At 40.1% G+C, this 20,913-nt stretch overlaps 1 protein-coding gene across 5 annotated transcripts in view; it reads right to left on the minus strand.

Moving 5' to 3' along the window:
- si:dkey-82f1.1 (DENN domain-containing protein 2A) overlaps window positions 1-20,913 on the minus strand; it is a 98,803-nt gene that overhangs the window by 7,064 nt on the left and 70,826 nt on the right. For all 5 annotated transcript variants that reach the window (XM_059978103.1, XM_059978100.1, XM_059978099.1 and 2 more), the window contains 8 exons: window positions 20,294-20,403; window positions 18,838-18,907; window positions 18,664-18,741; window positions 17,727-17,867; window positions 16,491-16,639; window positions 5,542-5,719; window positions 2,710-2,751; window positions 1,355-1,463 (listed from right to left, as the gene is read on the minus strand). In XM_059978103.1, coding sequence (XP_059834086.1) covers window positions 1,355-1,463; window positions 2,710-2,751; window positions 5,542-5,719; window positions 16,491-16,639; window positions 17,727-17,867; window positions 18,664-18,741; window positions 18,838-18,907; window positions 20,294-20,403 — 877 coding nt within the window. The remainder of the gene's footprint in view (window positions 1-1,354; window positions 1,464-2,709; window positions 2,752-5,541; window positions 5,720-16,490; window positions 16,640-17,726; window positions 17,868-18,663; window positions 18,742-18,837; window positions 18,908-20,293; window positions 20,404-20,913) is intronic.

Raw genomic sequence — 20,913 nt, forward strand, 5'->3', positions numbered from 1 at the left:
TGTCTTCAAATATCAACAGTGTTTTTAATGTATCAGTATTCAGAGCTCTCAGACATATATCTGAAAGATTCACATTATATTCGAGAGAATTGGTAATAAGGCTGGGGGTATTTAGAAAGTGTTACTGAATGTAAGCCTATGGAATCAGTTAGGATAGATGGATGGTGCATTTGTCCTCAATTACTGATTACAGGTTTGATTTATTTTCTTTGGTTCCATTTCATTTTTCAACGGGTGCATGAGTTGTATCTGAAATGATAATGTTGCTTACTTTTCTGAATCCTCAAGGAAAAAGGAAAGAGGAATTCATGTAAGAAAAGGAAAGGGTTTTTTTAAAAATGAACATGAACCCTAGTTAGTAAAAAAAAAAAATCAAGGAAGTACAGATTTAAACAACTATAAAAAGGGGTTGTTGTTCCTCTGTGTGCCTTGTGGCGCATCGGGCAACAACCTTGACACTTATTTAGCATTTGTCTAGTGCTTTTTTTACAAGGCCAAGTTGTTAGCTTGGCATTCAAACCAGCACAGATGGAAAGCATGTAAGGATTTGGTCGGATTCGAACCTGCTATCACTCTCCTAGAAGTCCGATGTGGATGTTGCTACACCATCAGCCTGCTTATAAAAAGGGAGTGTTAAAACAAATGTGTGTTTTTTTTTACACTGGATTGTTACAATGCGGAATGCATGTCCCCAATGTATGACTCTAACAAAACAATCAACATTTTCAGTTCAGCTGAAAACAAGTGCTTTGGTGCTCTGGTATCTCCAACAGCAACCTTTTTTTTTGTTTCATTCTATGTATAACTATTTCATTTACTGGTTTGTCATTTCTAAAGTGTATCTATTATTAATAAACCTTTTCTACGGTTTGTGTATATACTACAATTCCATGAACTTTGCTTTTGGCATTCTCAGATCTTTACTCAGTGTGATTGTAGTTAGCCAGTAGATTCAAGCCCCACTCCAGAAATTAGAACACAAAATCTAAGATTTCAACATAATACTGAAGGAGTTAGTGTGAAACGGAGCACAGAAATAAAGTGTCTGCTCAACATCACATCTGCCAAACCAAGATAAACCCCAAATATTTACTGCCCCATTGTATGTGGACGACAGTAGAGGATTGTTTGCAGAGCTTGTGATTTGCTTTCAGCCTTGCTGAACAGAATTGTACGGCAGGTAATTTTGGAAACTCAACTTTGTTATCACAATTTGACAAACTGGATTATCCTACTGCCTGTGATGTAAACTCCACCTGTACTTTCTGTTTATGGTATTACTGTTCATTATCTGCGGTCAGCCACCCCGGTGATTTGTGTAAATCTATTAGGTAAGGATTCTTGATTTCCTTACCATCTAATACAGTGTCCTCTTCTTGACTGACCAGCTCATTACGTATCTCCAAAACATGCTCCAGTGCCACCTGCAGTTTACGTGGTAGAATGGAATCCTCATCGTCCACCTAAAAAGGAAACAAATAGAGAGTGGTCGCATGGGCAAGCAGTGACCATTAAGATTCTTTGGCAACCTGCATGAGTTACCAGCAATGAGCTAGCTCCATGTTGTCAGCAGCTGATACTCTAGGAGATGCTGCATGTTTGGAAATGCAGTCATTCCAGTTGGTTACTAAGACTAATCTAATACAAACACTTAAAAATACTCTGGCACTTTGTGAAATAGTACTGAGGCTTCTCCCAGTCTTCAGCAATGTTTATCCCTCAACAAAATCTAGATTAACTAGCCATTCCTAAAATTGCTTTGTGGGACTTCCCATGTGAACATTTAATCTGTTGCAGCAATTGCCCATTAAATAATGATGATTATACTTAAGATATGATTAAAGATTATGTTTCGATGTGACAAATAAAGCTACAGGGCAATGCACTGTTTGCGTCAACGACCAACAGTCTGAGATGTGTGTTCCAACAGCCTGCAATTGTCGTGCCTCAAACCAACAGAGCATGCCTACTACTTACTAATCCAGAACGTCTCTGGAATATGGGAGGAAACCAGATCACCTAGAGGAAAGTGATGTGGTCACGTGTAGAAAATAGAAACATCTTACAAACTACAGTGGAATTTGAACCTGGATCTTACAGCTAGTGCTGTAAAATGTTATGCTGGCTGCTGTGTCACCAATGCTTTAGCATACATATTTGCAAAATGCTTTGGGATACTTAAGGTAAATAACATGCTTTGCAAGTACAAGTTTTATAAGACCATAAGATATAGGAGCAGAATTAGGCTGGCCATTTGGCCCATCAAATTTCCTCCGCCATTTCATCATGGTTGATTCAATTTTCTTCTCAGCCCTAATTGCGTGCCTTCTCCCCATATCCTTTCACGCTCTGACAAATCAAGTATTACGCCTATACTAAGACCGTCACTGAGGTTGGAGTCGCTCACTAATCATGCCTCCATTCTGTTGACTTTTAATTTGTTTTTACAGAACAGCGAGAGCAAATCGGGCACCAGTTTTACAGCTCTCCTTTTACTTTCACACAAATTCAGGTGGTTTCTTACAGTATTACGTAAAACACCTTGGTGGAATGCCTTGTCCCTTTCCTTCGAGTCTCTCATTCATCCTTAAGTGTGGAATCATTCCCCATCCCCAAACACATCACATAGAATTCACTATATACACAAGTGGGAAGCTAAGTGAAAGGATTTTGTCTTATCAAAGTTTGTGAAGCTGAAACATCACTCACCTGCCTGAGAAACTTGTTTGCCCCAAGATTAACTACAAGCACCTTAAAAAAGAAATTTAAAAAAGTTTCATTCCACATGCGAGATCTCAAACAAGATAACCATCCAATCAGTCAACAAGAGTAATATCAGCCAAAATTAACAGGAAAAATATGTTGTACTTTGTATATAATGAGAGGTTAATTCAGGATTTTGCAGCTCACAAACTTAGAAACCACTCCCTGGGAAGCTGGCTGGTTAGTGGTTCAGGATGAAATAAATTGAAGGTGGGTCTCTGAGATGAGATGAACTTCAAGACAAATTCTTTAACTGTAGGATGGTGCTATTGGTAGCTGGACTGGATTCAAAACCAAGTTCCTAATGTGATAGGATAGTATACCAATCTCACAGTACAAGGTATTTTAAAACCATAAGACATAGGAGCAGAATTTAGGCCATTTGGCCCATCAAGCCTGCTCTGCTATTTCATCGTGGCTTATCCACTTCCCTCTCAATGCCATTTTCCTGCCTTTCCCCCAATAATCTTTCACACCCTGTCTTATCAACCTCTGCCTTAAATAAACGCAATGACCTGACCTCCACAGCCATCTGTGGCAACAAATTCCAGATTCACCATGCTCTGGCTAAAGAAATCACTCATCTCCATTTGAAATAGTCCTAAACTCTCACACCTATAGTCTCCACATGGTCTCCACATCCACTCTGGATTTTTCAACATTTGATAGGTTTCAGTGAGATTTCTACCCCAATCCCATTCTTCTAAGTTCTAGTGAGCAAATGAATAAGCCTTTAATTTGTGGAATCATTTTTTCGAACTTCCTCTGAACCCTCTCCAATGTCAGCATGCCCTTTCTTAAATAAGGGGCTCAAAACCGCTCACAATACTCCAAGTGAGCCCTCACCGGTGAGTTATAAAGCCTCGGCATTATACAGTTGTTTTTATATTCTAGTCCTCTCAAAATGAATGCTAACATTGCATTTACCTTCCTCATCACAAACCGCAAAAGACCCTCAAATCATTTTAGCTCTTTAATGAAACAATGTTCCTAAGCAAAAACAGAAAACGCAGTAAATGTTCAATAGCTCAGGCCACGTCTATGATAATAGAAAATATTTAAAGGTTGAAGCTCCTCATCAGACCTTTCATCTTTGACCTGAACTGCTTCCCATAGATGTGGCTTGAGCATTTCCAACATTTTCTGTTTATTTTAGATTTCCAGTATCTACAGTTTTTGTTTCAATTTTCATTCAATGTTCTGAGGCACTCTGGAGAAAATAAGTACAAATCACAGGGAAGCCACCTAACCTTTTTCACTCATTTATTTCGGTAGAATGTAAAAATTAAATATACAACTGGACCTTAAATGAGTCTCAAGTTTTTTTTTCCCCTCTATTACAGAAATTTCAATATGGAGAAAATCTTATTAATATTACTTAAATTCTCTTTTCTAATAGTTTGAAGCTGTAACTCCTTGTCCTTCTCAAGCAATTTATTTCAAAATAAATTTTCAGACTTAACTATCTTGTGCAAGGTTGCACTTTGGATATTTCCTAATAAGGCTAAGAGGACCATCTTTCTCCCAATCTCCAATGGGATTCACCACCAAGCAAGCACCTCTTTGCCTCCCCCCCATTTTCTGCTTTCTGCAGAGATCACTCCCTACTCAACTCCCTTGTCCACTTGTTCTTTCCCGCTGATCTCCCTCCAGAGTATGTATCCTTGCAAGCGGAACAAGTGCCACACCAGCCCCTACACTCCTCTCTCACTATCATTCAGGACCCCAAACAGTCCTTCCAGGTGAGGCAACAATTCACCTGTGAGTCTGTTGGGGTCATTTAATCTATCCGGTGTTCCCGGTGTGGACTCCCATATATCGGTGAGACCCGACATAGACTGGGAGACTACTTCACTATGCACTAATGCCAGGAAAAGCAGGATCTCCTGGTAGCCAGCCATTTCAATTCTACTTCCCATTCCTATTCTGACATGTCAGTCCATGGCCTCCTCTACTGCCACAATGAGGTCACACTCAGGTTGGAGGAACACCACCTTATATTCTGTTTGGGTAGCCTCCAACCTGATGCTATGAACATTGATTTCTTGAATTTCCAGTAAATGGCCTCCTCACCATTCTCCATTCCTATTTTCCTCTCTCACCTTAACTTCCTATCTGCCTATCACCTTCCTCTAGTGCTCCTCCTCCTTCCCCCTTTCTTCCTTGAACTTCAACCCTCTCCTATCATATTTCCCTTCTCCCCAGCCATTTATCTCTTTCACCAATCAACTTCCCAGCTTTTTACCTCAACCCCTCCCCCGGTTTCACCTATCACCTACCAGCTTGTACTTCCTCCTCCCTCCCCCCACCTTCTTACTCTGCCTTCTCATCTTCTTTTCTCCAGTCTTGATCAAGGGTCTTGGCCCTAAAAGTCAACCGCTTACTCTTTTCCATTGATGTTGCCTGGCCCGATGAGTTCCTCCAGCATTTTGTGTGTGTTACCTTGGATTTCCAGCATCTGCAGATTTTCTCCTGTTTGTGTTTCTACTTACCCCTTTGATTGTGGCAATCAAGCAAATGTCATACCATTGCCTCACAGTTTCAGTAAACTAGACTCAGCACTAAAGGCATGGATCTGAGTGAAGTGCAACATATTTAGATCATACCTTCTACCTTGCTTTCTGATCTATTGGCCATGTTGCTAAGTTGCTGTCTATGAATTGACTAAATATTCTCAGTCTCGTTCAGCTTTATCTTTGGTTATTTCAACACCATCCATCAGATATTCACCATTGTCTTCAATTGTAAAATACCTCTCAATAAAACACTGCTTCTTACCTCTTCCAGTGGCAGATCCTTCAACTTGGACAGGGAGCTGGAGAGAAGTCCTATCAGAAATGGAGTGGGGGAGCAAGCTATGTCAATCATGGATGGAGGTAGAACAGGGATGTAGGTGTGCTGCCAGGCAAAAGGGTAGAGGAGAGCCATCACTGCGTGGCAGCACTTGGACAGAGTACTGCAAGAGGAGAATTAAAAAAGCTGGTGAGAAGATCTTATTCCACGATAGAACACACACAGTTAACAGACTCTTAAAAACAACCACTTTTTACAGTCCTGATAAACACAAGACCAGCATTCCAGGAACAGGTACGCTAGTTTCAGTGCTGCATTGTGCTCTGCAGAGCTAGATGAAGATTATTACAGAACAGATCTGTTTTTTAACTTGCTAAATCTATGTATGTTCATCAAAATTAATACCTTGGTCAATAATATAGAATTAAATTAGGTTTCAATTTGTAAAACTAATAATACTGATGGTACCAATATGGTAACTATTAAAAATCTAATGAACTTGCTGCAACTTACAGCTCTACAATCACAGAGACATTACTACGTGCCACATACTTCCCGGCCCACAATCATGATCCCAGTGTCCAAGCCGTTTACAGCCTTAGTGTATCACCACAGGTACCATACACAAGTCTCCGACATCATTTCAAACTGGTTTACCCTGAGCTTCAGCTGAGGTGGTGTGTGTGTCCTTGAGCAAGGCACTTTAACCACACACCGCTCCTGCACGTTTATAGCCCAGTGGCGGCAGTATGGACAAGACGACTCTATTGTGAAAATGGTTGGGAGCGGATACCCTGATTTTCTGAGTCCATAATAAAGTCAGTAAGTATGAGGATGGTTGGCCTCTACCCAAAGGGGGCCAGGACCTCCTCCAACCATTTACAGAAACAGCAGTGGCAGAAGATAAAGGTCATTGCCATGAGAGGGGCTCCAATCCCACAAGAAGCCTCAGGTGGCAGAAAATGAGTTTCTATGCCAGCAGACTGTCTCAGCTGCTGTTTGCAAATGGCATTACTCATTACCGTTTTTTTCTCTTTATCTTCAGAAACACATTAAATGCAGTTGAAATTATTTATATTTTAAGCAGCAAAAATATAAAATGATAAATGTTAAAATCATTAATTAAAAATACTCAGTAAAATATAGAAGCGAACAAAAACACATCAGCTTCCTTTTTAAAGAAAATTAATAAATGCATTCAAATGAAAGAGTCATTGCTTATGCACCACCATAGCTGACGTGAAGCTGAGAACTGGATTCAGGGTGCGTCCAGCCCCCTTGGAACAAAAGGAGAGCCCAGGAGCAGAGCAGAAGGGTAGTGACTCTGATCTCTGACCTCCTGGCTGTGCAAGCTGAAAGTACATTGAATAGTAAGGGCTGAACAAGGGACAGTTCTGCGAAAATGTGCAGAGGCACAATCTAGCCCTTTGATAGAATGCCAAAAGAAGTTCAATGACCTGACATGTACAGTCAAACTCAATTAATGTGCCTTTAAAACACCATCTTCCATCAAATAACCACCCTTGTTACAAGGTCCACATACTTAGCAACAATCTTTATTAATCATAGCTTGGACTAAGCATTTACTTGGTCCATGTGCCACGCACCCAAACACTGCACACAATGCAAATTCACAGCTGATAAACCACGACAGGAACAACAAATAAATTCCAAAGCATTAACTTCCCTCTCTCTTGCAGTACAGGATAGTACACAATCAATGACAAACCTGAGACAGGACGTGTGTAGTTTCAATATTTCAGTACACCAAGACAGTCCACAATACACAATGGCAATTTGCATCACGGGGATGCCACAATCCACAATCCTGCTGAATCCACATGCCTGCATTGCTGGAAAATCAATAAAAATCTCCACTTTCAGAAAATCTAAAACAGGTGCTGGAAACATCAGATTAGGCAGCATATTTGAGAACATACTGTAGAACTGTACAGCACTGGACAGGTCATTTGGACTTAATCCATGAAACAGACTTAATATTTTCCAGTGCTAATGAAGGATCAGATCTAGTCAGTAAACCAAGTTTGTGTATGTTCCATGCTGGAACCAACTACTGAAAATGTACCTTTCTCTTTAAATACTTCTCGAACTGAAGAACACACAAGGACAAATTGGGAATTTAAACACAATGAACTCAAAAAATATAGATTTTTCTAATCTGGGAATGAGCTTAAAAGTTTTAATGAAAAAATATACTGTTTTACTTCATTATGTGTGTGCAATAGCTTGAATAATAAGATCATGGGCTGAATACAATATGTCACACAGTCAACAGAATACAGATTAGTGAGAGATGCTGCAGGCTGTTCTCCGGATACTGGAGATTATTGTTTGTTGTAACTTTCCCTTTAACTTTCTCCATTTAAATGCGTCATTGGACGAGAGCAAGATTCCCAGTGAAAGGCCAAACTGTGCTAGTAGCAGAGTTAAATGCAGTGTTTATAAGACAGTGCCTCAGGATATGGTGGACAGCTAAAATATTAGAGCAGCTGCTTTCCATTAGTTTCTGGAACATCAGAATTTGTAAAGAGTGAACGGAATTTGGCTGAAGTAGACTCCTTCCAATCTCCCCACCTCTCACACTTAAACCTATGAGATATATAAACTTAAATCAACTCCGCTTAAAGTTCTTCCCTCACAATCTCTGGGTATTGTTTGGGAGAGGGGATGGGATCCATTGAAATTTGAAGTTGTACTGATTTATAATTACCTTGTTTCTGCTGACTACACAAGAGTTGGCAGATAATCACCAATGATCAGGCATTACAATGATCCATTACAATCATTACCTCTCCGGGTCAGCATATTTATATATTTTTCGAGCTACTTTACAACGTTGCAGTATTTGCAATATGTTTCTCAGCTTCATACTTCTGTTGTGACTTCCATTCCCTGCTTCAGATGCACCCCCCCCCCCCTCAGGTGCCATATGCCACAGCCTGGCTGTTTTTAGCTACTCGCCCCAGGAAACTGTGCTGAGAAAGACTAAGAATCACAGAAGGTGGCATTCAGTCTTAGACTCCTATGTAAAGTAGAAAATGTTTACATACTCACATCCCACCATCTTTCAATGAAGCTCTAGGAGTTGCCTCAGGGATGTACTAACAAGCCACCCAATAAGCCCATGTACACAGGTAAATATAGCAAGAACTGGGTTGCCTGTGAATGGAGTCAGGGCAAAGGAGTCAGAAGGAGGTGAAGGGTGGGGGCGGGGGGGAAGAGGGAGGGAGACATGAGCAAAGGAAAAGATTCAAAACTCTTTTGCAAGGCATTTGATAAGGTACCCCATGCAAGGCCTGTTGAAAAAGTAAGGAGGCATGGGATCCAAGGGAACATTGCTTTGTGGATCCAGAAATTTGCCTTCTGCTTGCTCACAGAAGGCAAAGAGTAGTTGTAGACGGGTCATATTCTGCATGGAGGTCAGTGACTAGTGGAGTGCCTCAGGGATCTGTTCTGGGACCCTTACTCTTTGTGATTTTTATAAATGACCTAGATGAGGAAGTGGAAGGATGGGTTAGTTAGTTTGATGATGACTCAAAGGTTTGAGGTGCTGTGGATAGTGTGGAGGGATGTCAGAGGTTACAGTGGGACATTGATAGGATGCAAAACTGGGTTGAGAAGTGGCAGGTGGAGTTCAACCCAGGTAAGTGTGAAGTGGTTCATTTTGGTAGGTCAAGTATGATGGTAGAATATAGTATTAATGGTAAGACTCTTGGCAATGTGAAGGATCAGAGAGATCTTGGGGTCCGAGTCCATAGGATACTCAAAGCAGCTGCGCAGTTTGACTCTGGTTAAGAAGGTGTTTGGTGTATTGGCCTTCATTAATCGTGGAGTTGAATTTAGGAGCCGAGAGGTAATGTTGCAGCTATTTGGGACCCTGGTCAGACCCCACTTGGAGTACTGTGCTCAGTTCTGGTCGCCTCACTACAGGAGGGGTGTGGAAGCCATAGAAAGGGTGCAGAGGAGATTTACAAGGATGTTGCCTGGATTGGGGAGCATGCCTTATGAGAATAGGTTGAGTGAACAGCCTTTTCTCCTTGGAGCAACAGAGGATGAGAGGTGACCTGATAGAGGTGTATAAGATGATGAGAGGCATTGATTGTGTGGATAGTCAGAGGCTTTTTCCCAGGGCTGAAATGGTTGCCACAAGAGGACATCGGTTTAAGGTGCTGGGGAGTAGATACAGAGATGTCTGGGGGATATTTTTTATTCAAAGAGTGGTGAATGCGTGGAATGGGCTGCCGGCAACAGTGGTGGAGGTGGATACGATGGGGTCTTTTAAGAGACTTTTGGATAGGTACATGGAGCTTAGAAAAATAGAGGGCAATGGATATGCCTAGTAATTTCTAAGGTAGGGACATGTTTGGCTCAACTTTGTGGGCCGAAGGGCCTGTATTGTGCTGTAGGTTTTCTACGTTTCTGAAGACATTTTATGGGTAGATGAAGTGAAAATGTTTCAATTTGTGAAAATGCAAGGTAACAAATGACAAAAGCGAAGAATCATTGCTATATCCAAGAAGGAAATCAAAGACATCATTGGAAAATTGCTTGAATTGGAGTATGTTACCATTGAAGTGGTTGGGCTGAAGAGCATAAATTGGAAAGCTTGAGAGAGAGAGAGAGAGAGAGAAGGAAATAAAAAAAGGCATATTGAAAAGGGGAAAGGGAAGCAAGGTGGCAGGAGGACTGTGTAGAGCATAAGCACCTTTGTAGTCACAGTGGGCTGATTGGCCTGCTTCTCCTCCGTCTGAGTCCACACTTCTGTCACCCGTTTTACTGCAAGTCTAAGATTCGATTTCCATGCTTCGTTCCATTCCCTGCATTTTCTGCATTCCACTTTCAAACATTCCTCTCTTTTAGAAATACAGAAAAATCATTTCAGCAGATGTTCCAGGAAGAAAAACAGCAGCACGTTTCAACATTTGAAAGGAAGCCTTCCAATCACCACAACTTTAAAGGCGTCACTCTGGTTGCTTCAAGCCAGTTCTTCGCAGCCTGCTCTTGGGTCAGGATTAAGTGAAAGGGTTGGCCAATCTTCTGGCAAGTGCAGTCAACACTTATTCAGTATTAAGATAAAAGTCATAATAAAATGTGATGTCTGCTCCATGCTCAAATGGGTGTCAGCAATAAAATCCTATGCTGTAGATATGTGAACAATGCACCTAATTAAAAACAAACTGGACTTTTAGGAAATGAACTTCTGTACATTTTGTAATTTGAACCAATTTGATTTGAGAATGTTAACAGTGTACATTAGAAATGGATTACAACTTAAAATTTTAAAGAACACAAATCTTATAGTCTTTATACTGGATTTTGTGTTCTGTACTCATTTTTTTTTAAATGAAGACCAACATTCTTTATTGCCTCCACCTTAAATTTTGGGTTGCCATGGTAGCGTAGTGGTTAGCACAACAGTATTGCAGCTTGTGGTGTTGGAGTTTTATGTTCAGATCCAGCGTTGTCTGTAAGGAGTTTGTGGTGTTGGAAGTTCAGTGTTCAAATTCAACAGTCTGTAAGGAGTTTGCACGTCCTCCCTGTGAACACACGGGATTCCTCAGGGTGCTCCCGTCTCCTCCAACAATCCAAAGCGGTACCAATTAGTAGGTTAGTTGGTCATTGTAAATTGTCCCATGATAATGTGGGGCCCTTGGTTGGTTGGGGTTGACCGTGGATGCCGCGTCCCAGCTGTCTACTTGATATGCAGGCCAGGGCAGTACGACACAGGAAGCAAGCTGTTGCCCATGTAATAAGCTCCTCCTCGCCAGGCAGCTGATGAATCCAAAGCAACAGCAGAGACCGATACGGTTTAGCACCAGTGGCGTCGCAGGAGTTGCCAGGCAGTATCAAACTCAATGTATTATGGACTCCAGCTCAGGATTCTTCCTCGGGGTTTACTCCCAAAGCCAGCACGTTCAAGGCAGCAGAAGTTTGAAATTAGTTTTCCTTCCACTAAGTGAGCCTCCAACCATGGCTAATGAGCCACTCTGCCCAAAGCAAATGGTTTTAAGGTGCTAGGACCCTGCTTTTACCCCTTCTCCTGTCAGTAGAAATGGTTCCACCAGGCTTAGTAGCTAAGCTACACATGAAGACTAGGAGCTGGACTTGGTTGTCTGAGGCTATTTGAGATGCATGCCATTGGGAACATTTAATAGATAGTGGGAATGTATCCCCACTACCTCCCCCAAGGAACCTCTGATCAGGCGAAGGTTAAAGAGGTGGGCTGCTGGGCTGTGGAGCTTGTGGGCCAGAAGGGTCTGTTCCATGCTGTATCTCTAAATAAATATTTGCAGGAGGAGAGCTGAGGATGAGCGATGGCTCATTTTCACTAGACAATCAATTGAAATGAAGCAGTGGATAGGGAAAATATAAGCAAGCCCCTGCCACTTGTGGAAAGCAGAGCAGTTTCTCTCAGTTTAACACAAATTCTGTCTTTGTACTTGTTTCCTAAAAGTACTGATGCTTCTGAAGTGCCCTTGTATCTGTGTCTTTTTGATTACCATCATTTGTGTTCAGTGTCCTCCCTTCCGCGTGTACCCTTCCTCCACTTGGCTGGAAACATAACATGCTGATTTTATATACGCTCCTAAAGGCTTAAAATTTGAAAGAAAAACAATATTCAGACAGTTTTACAAGTGCTGGGCTACATTCCATAAGCAAAGACATTCTGACGATTGGTCTCCTTTATCGTGCCCTAGAAGGCATCTTGTACAGAAGATTTCCAATGTCAGTTTCAGATCTCTCAGACAGCAGCCAAACGTTAATAGCATCGCCCCTTATAGAGTAAAATAAAACCCATTTGAAAAGAACCCAACTGGACACCAAGTTCTCTCTGGAGCCTTGATGAGGTTTCCATAGTGATGAAAAAAAACAGATATAACAGCATTCCTTCCAGACTCTCTAAGAACTAACTTGAGCCTGGAATGTGTGACACATCAGTGATTATCGCACAGAGATACGACACACCAAAAGACTTTAAAAGGACCTATAACTTCACAGAAGCTTGCAATTCATTCTTCTTTCATTGGACTTTTATTCTTATTTGTATTTTTTCACTCTCTAAAATATTTTAGAGAATTTCTTTTAGCTACCTCCAGAAGCTTTGAATTATTTGCTTCAAAAACAGGTTAATCCTAATCTTCACGACAATCCTAGAACATTATACTTTAGTAACAAAACATATAAAAATATAAAACAAAGGGGAGTGGGTGTGATGATAAGGCCCATCAATAAAACTCAATTAATCAACTATTCAAAAACTTGTTTGCCAATTGCAGTAGAATTATTTGCTGGAAGCAGCTATAAAATAGTGACAAGATACTTGCCCTCAGTTTTTCCCAAGCTCTCCAAAGTAAAAATGAACCCATCTTGTTTATTTCTTCTTGGTATGTACAAAGGTCAAACCATTTATAGAGAATACATGATTTTTAAATCTCAATTATTTCCCACCCTTGAGTCGGGAGTTGGGATGCTTATGATCTTGTGGTTTATATCAGTTAGTTAGACTTAAACATAGGAGCCATGATTAAGATGTTTACCCAAGAAACAAACATGCTGTATGGGGGTCAGTGGGAATTCAGCTGGTAACTGCAGAAACAGTTAGATAACAAGGCAAGGCAACATATGGGATAATTGATTGGCTGGTAGCAGAGCACACAAAAGCAGAGAGGTCATACTAGAGTTGAAGGAAATACTACTTAGGTCACAGCTATCATGCTGTGTAAAGTCTGGGTCATCACAGTGTGGGGAAGAGCTGACAGTACAGGAGATAGGAGATGACATTGTCAAGGTTGTGTAAAGAATAGAGAAGACTAAGTGGAGATTTAATTGTGGTGTATAAAATTAAGAGAGCCAGACCGACTGAACAAGAAAGATTATTTATGTTGGTAGGCTAACTTGTGCTGGAGAAACCAAATGCTTCGTCCAAATAATTTCTGGCTGAGGGGGTGGCTCCACAGAGCAGTTAACCAGATTGGGTTTAAATAAAATTGAGTTTAGAAGAATGAGAGAAAATTCACTGGAATATACAACATTTTTACAGACTTGTAGCACAGATGTAGAGGCAATGTTTCTTCTGACTGATATATCATGAACCTGGGACTACAGTTTCAAAATACAGAGCTGGCCTTGGATGAGATGAGAAGTTACTTCTTCACCCAGAAGCAAATAAGTCTGAAATTCTCTGCTGAAAGAACTGTGGAGACTCACTCACAAAGTATGTTAAGAACAATACATTTTAGTTCTCAAGGAAATCAAGGGTTACGGGGTTAGTACAGATAAATGGCCCATAATCTGATCGACTGAGAAAGGTTGCCCGAATGGTCACATGGTGACTGGTACTGGAGACTGTAGGTATCTGTCAATATACACTCAGTGGCCGCTTTATTAGGTATACCTGCCCGTTATTGGAAATATCTAATCAGCCGATCATGTGGCAACTACTCAATGCATAAAACATGGTCAAGAGAGTTAGTCGTTGTTCAGACCACACATCAGAATGGGGAAGGAACATGATGAAAGTGACTTTGACTGTGGAATGATAGTTGGTGCCAGACAGAGTGGTTTGGTATCTCAGAAACTGATCTCCTGGGATTTTCACACCAACAGTCTCGAGTTTACAGAGAATGGTGGGAAAAAAATGAAAAAAAACCCTATTAGTGGCAGTTCTGTGGGCAAAAAGGAGGGAGAGAGGGGGAGGGGGAGAAAGAGAGAGAGAGATAGTTATCAGACTGGTTCAAGCTGACAGGAAGATAGTGGTAACTCAAATAACCACACATTACAACAGCGGTGTGCAGAAGAGCATCTCTGAATGTACAACACATTGACTCTCGAAGTGGATGGGCTACAGCAACACAAGGCCATCAACTTAGACTCAGCATACACTGAGTGCGTATTAATGGTAGGATTTACATAGCAATTTGGAGGATTTTCAATGAAATACTTTGAGGGTTAGAAATCCTGCAGGTTAGAAAGAACACTCTGATTTGTGTTTCAGTCACACTCTGCCACTAAAACACAAATCATGCAGCTTTCAATCAACCAAATGACTGAGCAGGATTCAGGAGTATGGTGTCAAATGGTCTTCCCTAGGTTCGAGTTTATATGTTCTATATTAGCAAGGATAATTCTAAAGAATTTGGTTGAAGTTTTATTATGCAGAGTGTAATGTGGGTCTGGGCATTACTGCCTTAAGGGCAGAAATCCTCAGTGAACTTTACAAAGATGAGCTTTGATGCAGTGATTGAGAGCTGACAGGCAAGATTAATCTGATTGCTTAGAATAGTTAGTTCATTCTCAGCAGGAGTTGCCTCTGCCATTAATTCCCATATTTCCTTAATTGTTATAGCAACTGGGATAAGAGAGCTGACAAAAATGATAAAGTCCAGCACTGAAAATGATTTACTAATGGCAACAACTTGAAAAGTCAAGGAAATATGTTGTAAAGGTATTAATTACTGCAAACAAGGGTGTATGATAATTGGAAATATTACTTAGATGTGCACAGGGTACGGAACACTCATTTATTCTATTATTTGCAATGTAGAATGTTAAGTCCATCTGTCGATGACTTTTAGCATTGACTAATCTATATCCCAAACAAGCGGAGTGTGCCATAACTCCATATCAGCAAGTATTTAAATATTCTACCAGATGAAGATGAGGAGACAGTTACAATTTTTTAGGAATGAATTGCATTAAATAAATTTCCCTTAAACTGACACAAATAACCACATCTTGGCTGACACTCAGGAATGACAAGCTATGATGATATGGACTGGCTACATATGGTAGACAGAAAGATGAAAATTAAATTCCAGTCTTTATTTAGAAAGACATGGATTAATTAGAAACAGTATACATTGGGTCATTTAGAAATTAGCAATGTGCCCAGAGAAAGCTTTTAGACCTTTCCCTTCATTGATGCATTCAAAAACAGCAGCAAATCAAAACACACCAAGCCTCAGTGCTTCACGACCTCCAACCATTAAATCAAACTCAGTTCTTCAAATATTAGTCCAGAAACATACAGGCAATCCCTATGTAACAGCAGCTCAGGTAATGGAAACTCAACCTTACAGAATTCACAAACTGCTACCAAAATATTTGGGATACGAAATAAAAATTCGCTCTAATATAAAGTAAATGTAGGAAAAAGCACAGAATTAATTCTTTTCGACTTGCATTTCTGGGCACATGCACCAATGATGTGACTTCACAGAAAATGCGATACTAACTCGCAAGCCAACCCCAAAATGCACAGGTCGCAGGTAAAGCCAGGAGTCATAAGTATAGAAGGTGATGCAGTAACTACTAGTGGATCATGAGGGTTCATCTTTCAACTGAAGGACATGAAGACCCATAGCTTACGAATCTAACTTTTACTGTAAGAGTAGATCTGCTGTAATAAACATTTGTATAGGTGAGTGTGCAACATATTCTGGGTCAATTGAACTTGTCCACAGATCACATTGCATGTTAGACCCAACAAGCTTGTATTAATTTCCATGTGTAATCAGACTATTGCTGTGGAACATTGAGTGTGCAGTAGAAGAACCAACTTGTGATTGGAGTTAAATATTGAAAAATGTTTCTTAAGGTTTCAACTGTTCTATTATATTAACTTTCACCATGTTAAATTCTTCAGTGTACTAATACACTAAAGGCCTCTCAGTCCTTTTCTCAGATTCTTATATGTACATTTCACAACATGTCACAACATGTTAAAGCATTCAGTATATATTAGACATACAGTCCTTACATATCATGTAATATATATTCCCAACAAATTCTGTGATTAACTAGCAGGTGTGATCTGGTATCTTAATATACTTTATCAGGATTAGGGATGACAGAATCTCATTACTGATTTTCATTTGTCTGTCAGATTTCATTGTAAAATGAGTATTATTCACCTGAGTTTATCTGCTGTGAAAATCACCCTCCTCTCCAGTAGCAGGGAAGCAAAGACTTTAATCAGCTGGCGGATGCTTAGTGAAGAAAAGAGACACTCGAAGTCCACGTGTTCTAATCGGGAGTCCAGGGGCCTGCACAGCTGGATCACCTGAAGGAGACAGATGTCTGTCAGGTCAGTACAACAATTGGCTAAGTTGTTGACCTTCTTGACTTCCTACTTTGCATTGGCTGGTTTACCCCGTGGAACAACCTCACCCTAAACCCAAATCTCCATTCAGAAATCTGACGTTTTTCTACAGAGGATGCTGACTTCAATATTACAACTGTAAAACTTTTAAAGTTGTTTTTGTGTCTTGAAACATGATAATTTAAATGATTATAATAATTAACAATTTTGCCACAATTGTAATTAGATAATTAGTATAAACATGCTACTCATTTTTAGTGCACATTTCTCTCTCTGTACAGAGAATGTTACTGTGAGATGAGTTCAAACACAATTTTCAAACCGGAGCATACAGCATATCAGAGGACCACGTGTTGCATTTAAAACACATCTCAAAGTGACTCAGAAATTTAGAAAACTCCACTGAGTTGCTTTATAATGATAGAGAATGAATGTTTATAATCATTTCTTAGAGCACGAAGAATTTGCTATGAGAGATGTATATTGATGTTAGAAAAGTTGTTACACCATGCACTATTAGATGTGCAATGTCAATAGATTTTTGAAAAAACTAGGTATGAAGATGCTAGTGGAACATTCTAGCCCACAGACAACCTGCAAAACCAAAGTCGTTGCAGAATTACCCAAGTAATTATTCTGCAATATGACATGCTGCGAACTGCCTTCTAAATCATTTCCCATTGTTTTCTTTGCAAACTTTAAATGTATTTCAAACTGGAAGAAAAGACATGAGACTTTGTTGCATCCCAATAACGTGCTGTAAACGATGTGCTTTTTCCATCTGATGCTGTACATAATGCTTATATTCTACATCTCAATGTAAAATTTGAAGAAAACTCAGAGAAATATCTGAATGTTAGGCATATCACATGGAAAAGCCACTCTCGTCCAGCTTACCTCTAGTTCAGGGGTTCTCCACACTTTCATGCCAGGTTGGGAACCCCTTCTCTAGGCCGACGTTCACTCTCCCCACTGCAACCCCTCAGAACATTGTAGTAACATAAGAAAATAGAAAGTAAAACATTAGGAAGCTGGAGGTTTCCCTCACCTCATTTCCTGATCCTGGAAGGAAGTTTTTGACAGTGATGGTTCGCCCCGGGGCAGGGAAAGGTGCTTCCATGATGCTCCTCATGAACGGTTGAACAAGAGCAGGAGAAATCACCCGTCGCTTCTCTACCTCATCCAAGATCTACAAAGCACCATCAAAAATCAGATAGGTTAGTCTGATAACTCATGGAGAAAACATGCCTGGGCTAAAAAAGAACCCATTAAAAGAGATACAAGAACAAATTTCTGGCATAAAAGGTGTTCTATGATCAAATAAATCAAGATTGTACTATCTAACACATGATCTCACAAGTATTGATATTGCTGCCTTAATATTTTGTTCTGTGCAAATACCTTATATTTCAAAGCACAGTGAACAACATCAGGTAGTGTGGATTGGTTGTAATGTTATAATTGAACTGGTATTTAATCAAAATTGACAGTATGTGTAGAGCTGCAGAGACTAGTTCAAATGAAACACAAGGCTGCTTGGGTTCAGGCTTGAATGAACTCAAATGTGAGCATTGCTTTCCCGTTACAGTCCATACCAGCAGGAAATACAAATCAAAAACAGGTAGAAATCAAAGCCCGAAAGAATACATTGACCTTATTACATCACGAAGCAGGTGCTCAACAGGTGAAACTCACTGTATCCGTTCTACCACAAAAGATGCTCGGAGTCTGGCATGCAAATAGGATCTATTAAAAATAGGATCTAATAAAAGTTTAGGTTGCTGTTAAGTGATATACTTTAACATTTTCAGGTCCTTTTAGAAATTGTGAGAAAGGCAAGGTATTAGGATAAGTTTAAGAGGGGAGGCAGAGGTGTAGAATACCCAGGAACCAACTCCAACAATTTAGGCAGGAGATGGACAAATATTCATTCAGAAACAATTCCAGTGAGTAAGTTCTTAACTAAAACTGACTAGCATTGGTACCTTAGAGAAGAGGTTGAAACAGCCCAACCGACTGACGATACAGTAAACCTCCGGTAGACGTTTCCCCTTCCCAGTAGGCTAAAAGGAGGGGAAAAAAACAAGACAATTGAAATGCTGCTGCATAATTTATAATTATCTTAAAACCCTTGATATGATTTTTAATGGGGATCCTACCAGCAGCCGCCGACAATAACCAAACCGTCTGCTCCCATCTTCTCCAGTCAGGACAAATGAAAAGGTTTCACTGTTACAATGGGAAACAAGGAAGGTTTGTTCAAGCATTCCAAGTTGTTGTAAATCATAAAGAGGGTAGAAAAGTTCTGCAGCAAAGTACTAAACTGGAATATTAGTGAACACTAAGATGGGTGGCATCCAGATTCAGCAAGACAAAATTTATCTACAGTCAGACACATGAACATCCTGTAGTTTTCAATGCCATGGACGTTTAAGGTGTCATTTCCTTCAAGTAAAGAAAGAGTGTAAAGTGCTTCATATGATACATGCCTTGTCACAGAGCTCCCAAAATAAAACACCTTCACTGAAGTATATCTTTTTAATAAATTCATTTTTGTGGATTTGGGTGTCACTAGTAACACCCAAAGTAACTGCCCTGCCCTGGAATCCGAACAGGTGTTATGAACTGTCTTTTTGAACATGCAATTCTTCAAGTGTTAGGTAAGGAGTTCCAGGATTTAGACATGGAGATTCATTTTTAAGTCAGACTGGTACATGTCTTAGGAAAAGCGTCTGCTTTACCTGCCCTTCTTGGTAGTACAGTCTTGGCTGATTTTCTGGAATGGCAAGCTACGATGACATAGCTTTGCAGTGCAGCATGAGGGGTTGTTGCACTGTCTTTCAGATGAGATATTAAATGGAGTCTCTATCAAGTCAACATACGAGACAATAAGATACTGTTCAAGATTTTCTATTCTCCTGGCCAAGAATATTCTCAACCAAAACAACTGAAAGAGTTTGTCTGGTTATGCATCCCTTTGCTATTTATAAAATCACATCAACTCATTGCAGTCTTTATTTATGGGGCATCAGTTAATACACTCCAAATGTACATTATTGATTGTGAAATACTGTAGGATATTTGAGGATATGAAATGTGTTGTAAAGACATGTTTTAACCTTAGCAATGTACTGCCAGGAACACAAAGAACCAATGGCTTCCATACAAACTTGAGAGATTTCCTCAATAACATTTAATGCATGTTATTTAATGCTCGATAACACCCATTTAATAATAAACATTGTTCAGGTGATTTATATAGGTTCAAGAAGAAAAGTTGCAAAAATTAGAGCACTCGTTCATTTGTTGCAAATGGATTTCACCCTTTTCCAGCCATTCCCTCAAATATCCCAATCAAATTGTTGAGAATCATGATCAAAAGTAATCTAAAAAAAAATAAGCAAATCACACAAAATGCTAGATGAACTCAGCAGGTCAGGCAGCATCCATGAAAAAGAGTACAGTCGACCTAATGAAGGACTTTGGCCCAACACAAAAACTGTGTACTCATTTCCATAGATGCTGCCTTGCCTGCTGAGTTCCTCCAGCATTTTCTGTGCGTTGCTTTGGATTTCCAGCAGCTGCAGATTTTTGTGATGCTACGGAAGTATATACCTGGTAAACTCAGAAACAGGAGTCCAGTCTCTGGCATCAGGAAAGCAGAATTGTGGAATGACTTTTAACTGATCTTCTGTTTCCCGCATAAACTTGAATGGTTTATCCAGCTGAATCACAGAGGAAAAGGAAGCATTAGATACCATTGAGGTTCTCCACACAATGCATCAGGATGCACATACACATTCCCAGTACATAGCTGCCACAGGGGCAACACACACACGCGCGCACGGATAATTTGAAAATCAAGGATTGCGGTTTTGTTGATATTCAAGATCCAAGACGGTTTATTGTCATTCTTCAGTATGTGAGTGTAAAGGAGAATTAAATGATTATTACTCGGATCTGAGGCAGCTTAAAAGAAACCACAATAAGCATAAAGAATACAAAAAAAAATTTAAAAGTAATCCTATAACTGTTACGTATGTAGACTGATTGTATGTACATTAAGTGTGCTAGGTGATGTGTGGGTGCTGGGGTGTGTTAATAGTTGGAGGTGTTGATCAGCCTGATGGCTTGGAAGAAGTTGTGGGAAAGTACTGAGATTAAGTATCAGCCATGATTTTATTGGATGGTGCAGCAAGGAAGAGGGGTTGACTGATCTCTCCTAGTTCTAATTT

The sequence above is a fragment of the Hypanus sabinus genome, chromosome 8 (assembly GCF_030144855.1).
Source record: "Hypanus sabinus isolate sHypSab1 chromosome 8, sHypSab1.hap1, whole genome shotgun sequence".
Classification (NCBI taxonomy): domain Eukaryota; kingdom Metazoa; phylum Chordata; class Chondrichthyes; order Myliobatiformes; family Dasyatidae; genus Hypanus; species Hypanus sabinus.